This window comes from Diospyros lotus, chromosome 15, assembly GCF_014633365.1.
Source record: "Diospyros lotus cultivar Yz01 chromosome 15, ASM1463336v1, whole genome shotgun sequence".
NCBI classification, from domain to species: domain Eukaryota; kingdom Viridiplantae; phylum Streptophyta; class Magnoliopsida; order Ericales; family Ebenaceae; genus Diospyros; species Diospyros lotus.
In genome coordinates this window covers 26,910,038-26,922,514 of record NC_068352.1, presented here as the reverse complement: position 1 = coordinate 26,922,514, position 12,477 = coordinate 26,910,038, and the positions used below count along the sequence as shown (strand labels likewise).

At 33.7% G+C, this 12,477-nt stretch overlaps 1 protein-coding gene across 1 annotated transcript; it reads left to right on the top strand.

The window, feature by feature from the left end:
* The first annotated feature begins 930 nt into the window (after nucleotides 1–930).
* On the top strand, nucleotides 931–2,459 carry LOC127791454 (peroxidase 3-like). Its single transcript, XM_052321345.1, has 4 exons — nucleotides 931–1,222; nucleotides 1,330–1,527; nucleotides 1,628–1,790; nucleotides 1,878–2,459. The coding sequence occupies exons 1-4, from the start codon at nucleotides 1,013–1,015 to the stop codon at nucleotides 2,288–2,290; spliced, it is 984 nt and encodes a 327-aa protein (XP_052177305.1). The 5' UTR covers nucleotides 931–1,012; the 3' UTR covers nucleotides 2,291–2,459.
* Nucleotides 2,460–12,477: the final 10,018 nt, after the last annotated feature.

The following is a 12,477-nucleotide window of genomic DNA, read 5'->3' as shown; positions in this document are numbered from 1 at the left end:
AATTACCCTATATTGGTCTCTAGTGGACAAAATTAATCCACTTATATGTGAGTATAATTTTGTATTTTAATTTTAATGTAACGTGTCGGGTTGAGGCGAATTAATTTAGTTTGTTGGTCCTTATTAATTAATTTATTATATTCTCGGCGGCTGGATCTTAACTTGTGCCAGCTGATTCAGGGAATAATCAGTGCTGCTTAGCCATGCAATTAATTGATTAGTTTATGCAAATTAGGAAGCCAGTCAATGGATCCAACCAATCCCAAAGCCATAATATCCCGCTTGAGTTGTCCCTATGTGCATTTGCAGAAATTAATTAGAGATTGAATGCAGATAGATAACAATTCATTCAGTTTTTTTTTTTTTTGTTTAAATTACCATTAACTTAATTAGATGGCATTTTATTTTTATTTTTTTTTTGTTAATGCACTATCACTAGGGCTTCTCTGCTCGGCCTACTATTCCAGCTGGAGATGTAAATCAGGAAACTCAGCAGCCACCTTTTATTCCTAGTCTCTCTCCGTTGATGTGAGGGCGATCTGACATTTTTTTAATTTTCAGGATAGTCCCTGATTGTTGAATTTTCTCTCTTATTCAGAACTCGAACACGGAACCTGAGAGTCCAAAAAATAATATCCCAACAATTCTTTCTTTGTCACTTAATCTATATCTCGGAGGCAACTAAATCACACCTTATTAATATTCATTAAAAGGTATATACTAGACAAATGCCGCCCCTAACAAAGCCTAAAAAACCAATCTTCAAGTGGGCAAGTTCACGTTATAGTACTGTATATGTGCCATAAAATATTAGAGGCTAGTGGGCTAAGAAAAAAAAAGGGATTAATGCCACTTTGCTATTATGATTCTTTACAATTAATCCCACTTTGCTATTATGATTCTTTACAAGCAATGGATGCCCTATAAATTTGGTCTCCTGTCGTGGAGTCGACATCTGCAGAGATCATTTGAAACCTGATTAAGAGATCTAATCTAGTAGTAACGGTTAATAATGGCTACAATGTGCCATTCTGGGATGCTGGTTTTGGCAGTTTTGGCATTCATAGGCTTTGCTCAAGCAGATTTGCAGATGAATTTCTATGCCAAGAGCTGCCCCAATGCTGAGAAAATTGTGGTGGACTATGTCAACAAGCACATCCCCAGTGCTCCCTCTTTGGCAGCTGCCCTGTTAAGAATGCACTTCCATGATTGCTTTGTCAGGGTTAGCCATTCCTAACTTTTGTTTTATGGGTTTTCACGTACTTCTTGATATGGCCATTAGTTGCATTTTCGACTTAGAGAGATCAAGATTTATGATTATTGTTATAGGGCTGTGATGCATCAGTTCTTTTAAATTTCACGGCTGAATCGGGTAGCGCAACTGAAAAGACAGCGAATCCCAACCTAACGCTAAGGGGATTCGACTTCATCGACAGAGTGAAGAGCTTGTTGGAAGCTGAGTGCCCTTCCATAGTTTCCTGTGCAGACATAGTTGCCTTGGTTGCAAGAGATTCCATTGTTGCCACTGTACGTATGAGAATTCAATTATTCCTATTGATCCTTAACGTGAGTTTTCCGCAAGAACCATATATTTTTGCTGATCACTTTGCTTTTGCCAATATCCTAGGGTGGGCCTACTTGGAAAGTTCCAACTGGGAGAAGAGATGGATCCATCTCAAGTGCCCAAGAAGCCGTAAAGAACATCCCCCGACCAACTTTCAACTTGACCCAACTTGAATCAAATTTTTCCAGCAAAGGACTTGATGTTAAAGACCTTGTCTTGCTATCTGGTAATCTATAAATCATCAAATCTAATTAAGTCAACAGCTACAGCTCTAGTTAAGCTAGTGATGTCACCTTCTTTTTCTTCTTTACAGGAGCTCACACAGTTGGAGTTGCACACTGCCTATCATTCTCCGATAGGCTGTACAATTTTACGGGACATGGGGATGAAGATCCATCTCTGGATAGTGAATACGCAGCAAATTTAAAGGCCAGAAAATGCAAGACACCAACTGATAACACCACCATTGTTGAGATGGATCCAGGCAGCTCCAAGATATTTGATCTTAGCTACTATAGGCTTCTCTTGAAGAGGATGGGTCTGTTCCATTCTGATGCAGCTTTAACAACAAGCTCGACCACAACTGAGTATATCAATGAACTTCTTTCGGGATCGCTCAGTTTCTTCTCCGAATTTGCCTCATCCATGGAGAAAATGGGAAGGATTGAGGTTAAGACTGGATCCGATGGAGAGATTAGGAAGAAATGTGCATTGGTGAACAGCTAATTATAAGCTTTGGTTTCTTTAATCTCTCTATTTTTGTATTTTTTTTTTTTTTGGGTGGGTTGGATGTTTGATTTAATTGATGTTTCTGTGTTGTATTTTGAATTATGATCATAAGATGTCGCATGGATAATGAATTGATGATTTACGATTCTTTTTAATTGAAAAACAAGTGAACATTTTCATTTGGTTCAAGAATCAATATATATCTATCTTCTTATGAAAGGAAACTATGGGTGTAAGGTATAAATTAGGGGCAAGAAGAGCAACATTTTCGGTGATGTCATAAATTGCATCGCGAGGATTAATAAGACCGTCAGGAGCCATTCGCCAATGGCGGCCTCCGACGAGTTAGTATCAGTGATGGACAAATTTAAGAGGTAGCCATGGCAGACTTAAAGGATGTCATGTAAAAAAATATATGAGAGAATAAAGGAACAGAGAGGTGAGACTTAAAGGAGAAGAAAAGGGACACAACATCAAATAAATGTGAGAGAATAAAGGAACAGAGAGGTGAGCCTTGATTTCATTATATTTATGGGAAATTCAACTTGGAACCTTTCAGGTGTGAGCTAATTCCATGAACTATTGCTAACGTTTAAAAAAATATAATAAATACTTTTACAGTTTAATATTGTGTTGCAACTTTTTCACTGTCGTTTGTTAACCTTCATTAAATTTTCAAAAGTGACCAAAATACCTTATATTTAAAGACTTTTTCCTCATTTTTCATTGTAATTTCTTTCTTTTCTCAAGTTTTTCTTTATTATTTCTCTCATTTCACCGACTATAACAACGATGAACAAAGTATTAATGATTTCAATTTTTACTATTCTAAATCTAAAATCATTATTTTAAACCTGAAACAACCTACATAATGGGATAATAATAATTGTTTGACGAAAATAACAATAATCACAATGATAAGTAAGTTCCATGTCTTATCATTTCTCTTTCTCTATGTGTGTATGTTCTAGGTTTGAAGGAACTTAGTTTTATCTGGGTTTTGTCGAACACAAACCCTCAACCTAGGTTTGATTTGGTTTTTTGTGATTTTTTTTTTTCAAAAACTCTATTAATGGGATGGTGTTTCTTACTAAATCTTATCAAAAACCCAATCTCCCCTCTCCCTCTTTCTTTTTGTTTTTCTCTTTTCTTTGAGCCTTGATTTACATTCTTCACCTAATTAAATTCATTATATGCTTACGACAAACCCAACTTATAAAACCATCCAGAAACATCGCAATCTATTGCAATGAATCTAGTAAAGTTTTATGTCAACATGAGTTTTATTTTATTTTATTATTTTCCCAATCAAATGAGAGATGAGAGAGGGCCAAGGATAAATTTGTTATTTTACTCTTTTATTTAAAAATGGAGTAGTTATTGCTATTTTTCAAACTTCAACTGATTTCCTGTGATTTTGCCAAACCTCAAGGGTATATTTATAGATTTTAGCCCCTGCAACTAGGTTTTTGGACTTGGGACTCTCTCTTAATGGGCCAATTCTTTTGAGTTCCCTCCCAAGTACCTCGACATGGGCTCATCCCTTAGCTTGACATGGGCTCTATATTAGGCTTTACTTGGGCTCGCCCCAAAGTTAAATTATTAAGCAGCATCCCTATTCAGTTCCCAAATTTACCATGAACCTTATCCCTGCGGGCACATCTCTGCTTGATACTAAACTGAGACATTAGATGCTCCATTAATTCTTGAAACAATGGATTGGGCAATGCATTAATATTAATCCCAATACTAAAGAATAAAGAATAATATTATTCATTTCAATGAAAAGGTGCAAATGTTAATATTTATTATGTATGTTTTTATTGTTTAATGAAAAGATGTCACCTAAACTGAAGATTCATCTCCAATTTAGATGAATAGTATTACTCAATACTAAATATTGCCTTTCTCTCCACATTAATCTTATCATGTCAAGTCCTCTAAGTGGCATGCTAGCTAATTAACTAAATTCTCTTCTCTAATTAATTTATTAGCATTTAATTACTATTACACCTAAACTGAAGATCCATCTCCAATTTAGATGAATAGTATTACTCAATACTAAATATTGCCTTTCTCTCCACATTAATCTTATCATGTCAAGTCCTCTAAGTGGCATGCTAGCTAATTAACTAAATTCTCTTCTCTAATTAATTTATTAGCATTTAATTACTATTACACCTAAACTGAAGATCCATCTCCAATTTAGATGAATAGTATTACTCAATACTAAATATTGCCTTTCTCTCCACATTAATCTTATCATGTCAAGTCCTCTAAGTGGCATGCTAGCTAATTAACTAAATTCTCTTCTCTAATTAATTTATTAGCATTTAATTACTATTATATATTTTAGGGTAAAATGTTAAATTAGTCAATATACTTTCAGCTTGAGGGTCAGATTAATTCTGTACTCGTGTTAACCATTATATTGAATATGGTCTTGACACCTTCAGCAACACTTTTAATTCCATTAATAGCTAGGGTCAGTGACATTTCCAATCAAATTTTAATTCAAAAATTACGTCCAAAATTACGTTTTCAAAGAACATGATTGTGACCAAGGGTTATTGCATTGTGAGGTGATTTGAATCCTAATCTACACTTCAATTCTGTCACTTGGCCCTTCTCACTGTAAAGAATTAAAATAGTAATTTTAATCTCCCTTGTTATAATGAATATTTGAAATGTGATTTTAAGTGTTAATTTTTAAATTTAAATTTGATTATATATAGATATAGTTGACACTTTTAATAAAATTAAAGTGTCAACTACGTGAAGATGGCATTTACCACTATGGCTAACATGGGATTAAATATGAAAGTATAGTTATTTATTTGACCATTTTAAATTACAATAGTTAATTTAGAGGTATTATCTAACGACGTCTACCATAATGATTAAATCGAGACCTCAACCAGTTATATCTTTGTTTTTTTTTTTTTTTTTCTGGCAATTCTTTTACTTTTATATTGAAAATTATTAATTTAATTTATAAAATTTAAAAACCCAATTCTGCTCTGTCTATTTTATTATTAGGGTGTGTTTGATTGTATTATTTAGAATTTAATTCTATGTAATGATTATTTAGAAGACAAAAACTATCACACCCCTATGAAAAATGAATTTTATGAAAAGAAATTTTAAACGTCTGTAGCATATACATATTTTTTTATAAAAAAATTAAAAATATTTAATTATTTTCATATAAAATATATATAATAATTACACGTGCACACTATTAATTTATTTTTTTCCTTCCGGGTCTGATGATACTATAGTTGGATTCAAAGACAGTAACCAAAGAGCTTGGCATCAACTTCTAATTTATACCCAAAGAGTTTAGCTTATCGAAAAGAAAAAGTGCATATAAATAAATAATATCATTTTCTTCTCTTGTGTATCAAACAGTATTTCAACAACTACTTCAACTTTTATAACATATAGTATCATAAATCTTGCCCGGAGAAGTGATTGAACTATGATAATCTGGGATTTATAACAATAAGTCGTGAGTTCGATTTATTATTATATGTAATAAAATAAAGACTAAATTTGTGATTTATTTCTTTTATTAAAATTAAAGACACTAGCGATGAAGAACCGCATAAAGACACTAATTTTAAAGTATCATAAATCTCTTTAAACCTTTAACTTCATGGTGAAATAAAGATTCTTTTTAACTTCCAAATTCAATTCATTTAGGGCTAGTTTGGCTAAGCATTGTTTTTTAAAATTTTTAAATTGGGTAGTGTTTAAGTTGATTATAACGTTTAAATTAGGTAGCATTTAAGTTGATGATGTGTTTGAATAAATGTACTTTTAAACTATCAATTAGTAGTTATGTGTTTGGTTTGAAATAGTTAATAAACTATTATAACTTGATAAAAAGATAAAAATAGACATGTTATTGAATGATGTAAAATTTTATTATCATTAAATGTTAATAAATTATATATAATTATTAAAAAATATATTAATACACTATATATACACTTTTTATTTTTATCCTTATAATATATTATCATTAGATTAATATTAGTATATATATAACATATTAATATCACTATATATATAATATATATATACATACAACGAGAGCAGGCAGCGATCGAGACAGTCGCCAAGGATAAAGCGATGATGGAGGCACCGGTGGCGATTGAGGCTGCGGCCGACGACAATTGAGGTTGGAGGTGATCGATGGGGACAAGGATGGGTTTGAGGCAGCGGCTACCAGGGCCGGCCCTGAGGGTAGGCAACCAAGGCAACTGCCTTGGGCCCTCCCGCCCAGGTTGGTGTTGGCCTTGTTGACATAGGTCCAGCCGCCCAAGTGGCCTTTTAAATATGGGCCATCTAAAATTAGTTTGGGCCCATTTCATGTTTAATTAATTTTAAATTAAAAAAATAAATTAATGAGAAGAGATATTAAATTGATTTGATGGTGGTAGCAGGTGCACTCATCACCTGCAAGAAGAAATTTGAACGCCCGCCCATTTTCTCTGCCAATAAAGCTTTTTATATATATATATAAAATATTATATATAATAAATCAAATTTTTAGAAACGGAAAGAACTTTCATTTTCGTTTTTCTGCTGCTCGCCTGCTCCAGCATCTCCTTCTCCAGTGCGTGCGTGCAAGTTGCGACGGCTCCATCCAGCATTCTCTCGTCTTCTTCTTTCTTTTGATTGTATGGTAATTTTTGTTAAGCATAGTGATAATAGCACACAGACACAACCATTAACTATTGAGCGACATAGCAAATAACAATATTGTCAATACACAACATTAGCATTTTCAGCACACTGCACACAACACACTAGCAGTTTAGGTTCTTTAGTAACAGCGGTTTGGCGACGGATTTGAAATAAGAAAGATTATATTATATATAAAATATATATATATTTATAGTAATTTTTGTTTTATCTCTACTCTAATCTCTACATATAACATATCTTTTATTTTATCTCTTGTCTTGTGTTCTCCTAATATTTTGTTTTGCAGGCAAATTTCAATTATCAGATTTATCCAGGTTCTATTGTTTCTCAATTACATTTGAATTTGATATTGTTTTATTTTTTATATTTAAATTAATTTATTATGTCTACTAAAAAATATTTATTTGAAAATGAAAAAAGAAAAAAAACAAAAAAATAAAACTCAAGAGTTTATTCTATCTCAAGCAAGAGCTTTAGACAAGTTTGTTACTAAAAATATTAGTAATACAATAGAAAATGAAGAGTGTGATAATTTGGTAGTAGATAAAGAGGAACAACATGAATTAGGGATACTAAAAATAGAAATGTGCAAGAACATAAAAATGTTGATACAGAATACTTAGGTTGCTCTTTAGATATAACTGATCCAAATAACTGGAAAAATATTGATCAAAATTTTATAGACTTGTTGGTAGAAAAAGGTCCTGTAAGAGGTAATGTAGTTGATTTTCTTAAAGATTCAAAAAATAGGCATTTTTCTTCTACATATTACATTCGTCATTTATCAAATGGTGAAAAGAGTGATAGAAAATGGTTAATCTATTCCGTTTCATTAGATGAAGTATTTTGTTTTTGTTGCAAGTTATTTAAACAAGAACGAAACTATATTCAATTAGCTAATGAAGGGACAAGTGATTGGAAAAATCTTGGTTGTAACACCTGAGAATAATTTTGAGAATAAAAATGATGTTTGATAAAGGGCATTTTGGGAAAAATAAGACTATAGGGCACACTAACACAGCTTTGGACGACCGAATTAATCAGAGGGAGTACCTCGGACCCTAGATAGCCAAGGAAAATGGTATAGTATCGACGAGCAATTAAAATTATGATTTTTAGTGATGAAAGAAATGAGATCGGGAACAGTTTTCGGTACAGCAAAAATACAGCTGCCAATTAGGTCGTATTATCGAATTGTTATAAACGATGTCCAAAAAGTCAAAAGAGGGTATCAAGGACGAGTATTCGATGTATAGAACAACCCTTAAGAGGTTTCAGCTTGAATCGAGTGGATTTGAGGTCAAATAAATCAGTCGGGCCTAAGTGTAATTTTCTAAAAATGCCCGAGGGAGGTCAAAACGGTAAATTTTTGAAACTTTCAAGGGAGAAATGAGAAGTTCTAATCTTGTGGGTCTTAGTGGTATAGTTGGATAATTAAGGGGCTTGAGAATAAGGGCCAAAATGTAAAAGAAAATTCAAAGGGGGCCAAATCACATTTTTTGAAAATCTGCCAAAGCATGGCAGATTTGGCCGAGATTTTGGCCTGATTTTCCGACCATTTGGGCAGCCTAGGGTCGTCAGGGAGTGGCCTAGGGTGGTCTAGGAAGCGTGGGGAAGAAGCCTTGGCCGGAAATCGGCCACGTGGGGGTCGAATTTGGCTATAAATAGCCAAGGGTTTGGGTCGAAAATGAAGCATCAAATTGCTCAGTTTTGAGAGCAAATCGAGGGAAACCAATAAGGGGCTTTTGTTCGTTGAGGGAAGATGATCATTTCTGGAGATTTTGGGAATTTTTGGGGTAGTATAGAAGGTGTTTTCGCATATATATACATTCGACCGTATATATATATACATTTTGCGTGAAACACCAAATCGGGTTGTAGAGTGATCGATCGAGCGATCTAATAAGGGGCTTTTGTTCAAAAGGTGATGGGTAACTGATCTGAAAGGTTTCGTGCCAATCGGAGTTCGAATCGAGGGTCAATTTGATTCGCCGGAGTTCGATGGCGGGATAGCTTCGGCCGACTGTTTTTGGCCAAATCGGAAGGCTTCCGATGGTCTTTTCCGAGCAAGATTGGTACCATTGGGATCGAATAAGGGAGGGGAACATCCTGGTGTCGTCGCTTCAATTTTCCGGTGTGCCGTCGCCGGAGAAGATGACCAGAGGTATTTTTTTTATATTTTTTAAATACTGAAAATAAAGAAAATTATAGGAAAAATAGAATTAAAGGAATTAAAATTCTGGAAAAATATCCATAAATTCTAGAAAGATGAATAATTTATATTGATGAATTTTATCTTGGAAATTTCTTGAGAAAATAATTGTTTTTGATTTTTTAAAGGAAATGTAAATAGAAAATAAATAGGATTAATTTTTAGAAAATTCTGAAAAATTTCCATAAGTATAAGGAATTTATTTGATGAGTTTTGGTGATTTTTCTTGAAGTATATTCGAAGTAAATCGATGAGAAATAAATTTTCTTAAGGAAAAGTAATTATGGAAATTTGAGAAAATAAGAGAAAAATCTGGAAAATTTCCAGAAAATCCCAGAGGCTTATAAATATTGTTTTATGAATTATTATGTAAAAATATTTGAGAAAATAGTTGTGTAGATATTTATTTTGGATTCTTAGAGAAGAAAATGGGAGAAAAATAGGAAAATTGTGAGAAAATTAAGGAAAATTATAATTGTTGGATAAATGTGATGATTAGGGTGCCTTGAAGCTTGAGACGAAGTGACTCGTGCGAAGTTCGAAGAAGGCACGCAAATCGAGGTAGGCACGCAAATCAAGGCGTACCGCGCTTGTCGAGAAGAATTTGAAGTATCGCCAAAGGTGAGTAGTTTTATCGAAAAACTCGTTTGTGATTTATGAATGGTTATTGTGAGTGTTCGCCCCCAACTTTGTTTTGACTTATGAGTGGTTCTACCCGAAGGGATCTTGAGTGACATGTGAATGATTTATTGTGAATGCTCATCCCTATGGCTTGGTGTATTATGGTTGTCCAAACAGTTATTTACACATGCATTGAATTTCGTATAGTAAATTGCATACATTGAGATGTTGATTTTTATGCATGTTATGATTTTTCGGCATTGGCTTGTTTTGTGTCGTCCATGTGGGACGTGGGTTGGTAACTTGTGACGTAGCCCAGAGTGACAGCACTCGGGATGCGTACCTAGGATTAATGCTAGGTGATCCACTTGGGACGGGGCTGAGACGGACTTTACCCTACGGGACCCAAGTGGCGGGGCTGAGAGTGGACACCACCCCGGTTGTTGGCTCAAGTGGCGGGGCTGCGAGTGGACACCACCCTAGGTTCCTTTGAGCAATAGCATTAATGCCGAGGTGAGGTCGATTCCGAGGATAGTGCTGATGTGACACTCTTGGGGCTAGGGATGCGTTGGGTTTTGGATTGCTTTTGAGTTGGAGCGTAAAGCCTAACAATGACAATGGGGTGATTCCCGGGTTCATATGTCGAGGTTGTCCCTCTTAAGCAGGATTGTTTTGCCAATGGGCCGAAGTGGTTGTGTCACATTTAGAGATATTGCATTTTTCCCGGTTAGGGTTAAGTGCTATGTGGGATTCTCTTAGGCTGGTGCATGTCGGGATTTATCGATTTTGTATATGATTTTTCATATCTACATGAAAACGTTTTTGAACTCTCACTTAGATGATTCAGCATCTAATTTGGACTATGTCCCTGGAATATTCAAACGTTCCAGGTGAAAGCAGTGGCGCCAAGGGAAAGAATATCATCGAGATGTAGCGGCTATGTTTAGTTTTCATAGGTTTTGTCAATGATTACGATGTTCAGAGGTTATGTAATATTTTGATATTTTCATGTGAAACATCGATTTGGTTATTGTAAAGGAATTATCGGTTATATATCATTGAGGTTTCGATCTTGCTTCCGCTGATGTGATTGTTGATACCTGTCTTAGTTTATTATTAAATTTTGATATGCTAAGAAGGTACGATCGGGATTGACGGGAAATGATTATGATAAAGGTATATGTATTGAGAGACTTATGTTGTGTGTTCGATGTTGAAAAAAAAAAAGAAAAAAAAAATATTCCCGAAATCTCGAGTTAACGCTCGTTGTGGGAAAATGGGGCGTTACATTGGTTTTAAACTAAAAAGCCATGAAACAAGTAATGAGCACATGGATAACATGAGAAAATGGTTTGAATTGAAAAGACGATTACAAAATAATTTAACAATTAATAAAGCTATGCAAGATCAAATTAACAAAGATATAAAACATTGGAGAGAAGTTTTTGCGAGAATAATTTCAATTGTTAGGTTTCTTAGTAAGAATAATTTGACATTTCGTGGAAGTAGTGAAAAATTATATGAAGAAAATAATGAATTTTTTTTAACTTTAATTGAAATGATCACTGAGTTTGATCCAATTATGAAAGAACACGTTCGACGTATTCAAGAAAAGGAAATTCACTATCATTATTTGAGTCATAAAATTCAAAATGAATTCATACTTATGTTGGCAGGTGAGATAAAAAATGCAATCATTAAAACAATTAAAGAATCAAAATATTTTTCAGTAATACTTGACTATACACTAGATATAAGTCATGAAGAACAGATATCTCTAATCATACGATGTGTAAATGTCTTAGCAGGTCCAGTTAAGGTAGAAGAATTTTTCTTAGGATTCCTTAAGGTAGACGATACTTCGGGGCAAGGATTATTTGATGAATTGATAAATGCTCTACAAACACTTAAACTTGATATTGGTGACTTAAGAGGTCAAGGTTATGATAATGGTTCTAATATGAAAGGAAAGCATAAAGGTGTGCAGAAAAGAGTATTAGAAGTAAATCCAAGGGCTTTTTACACTCTGTGTGGTTGTCATAGTCTTAATCTTGCACTATGTGATATGGCAAATTCTTGCATAAAGGCTAAATCTTTTTTTGGAATTGTGCAATGCTTATATATATTGTTTTCATCATCTACAAAACGATGGAAAGTTTTGAAAGATAATGTGGAAAGCCTGACACTTAAGCCACTATCACAAACACGTTGGGAAAGTCGAGTTGAAAGTATTAAAGCAATCAGATTTCAAACTCCACATATAAAAGTTGCTTTAATTCACTTGATGGAAATATGTGATGACCCTAAGGCATTTCGAGATACTAAAAGTCTATTACATGACATTATGGATTTTGAGTTCTTATTTGGCATGATTATTTGGTATAATATATTGTCTGTTATTAATAGAGTAAGCAAAATGTTGCAAAGTAACGATATGGTCATTGATGTTGCTATAAGTCACTTGAAAGCACTAATTTCTTTTTTTGAAACCTATAGAGAAACTGGATTTGAATCTGACATGATTATTGCTAAAGAAATTGCTACTCAAATGGAAATTGAACCTACTTTTCAAGAAAAATATATTATTCATAGAAAAAAGCAATTTGATGAAAATGTTAATGATGAGATAACACAT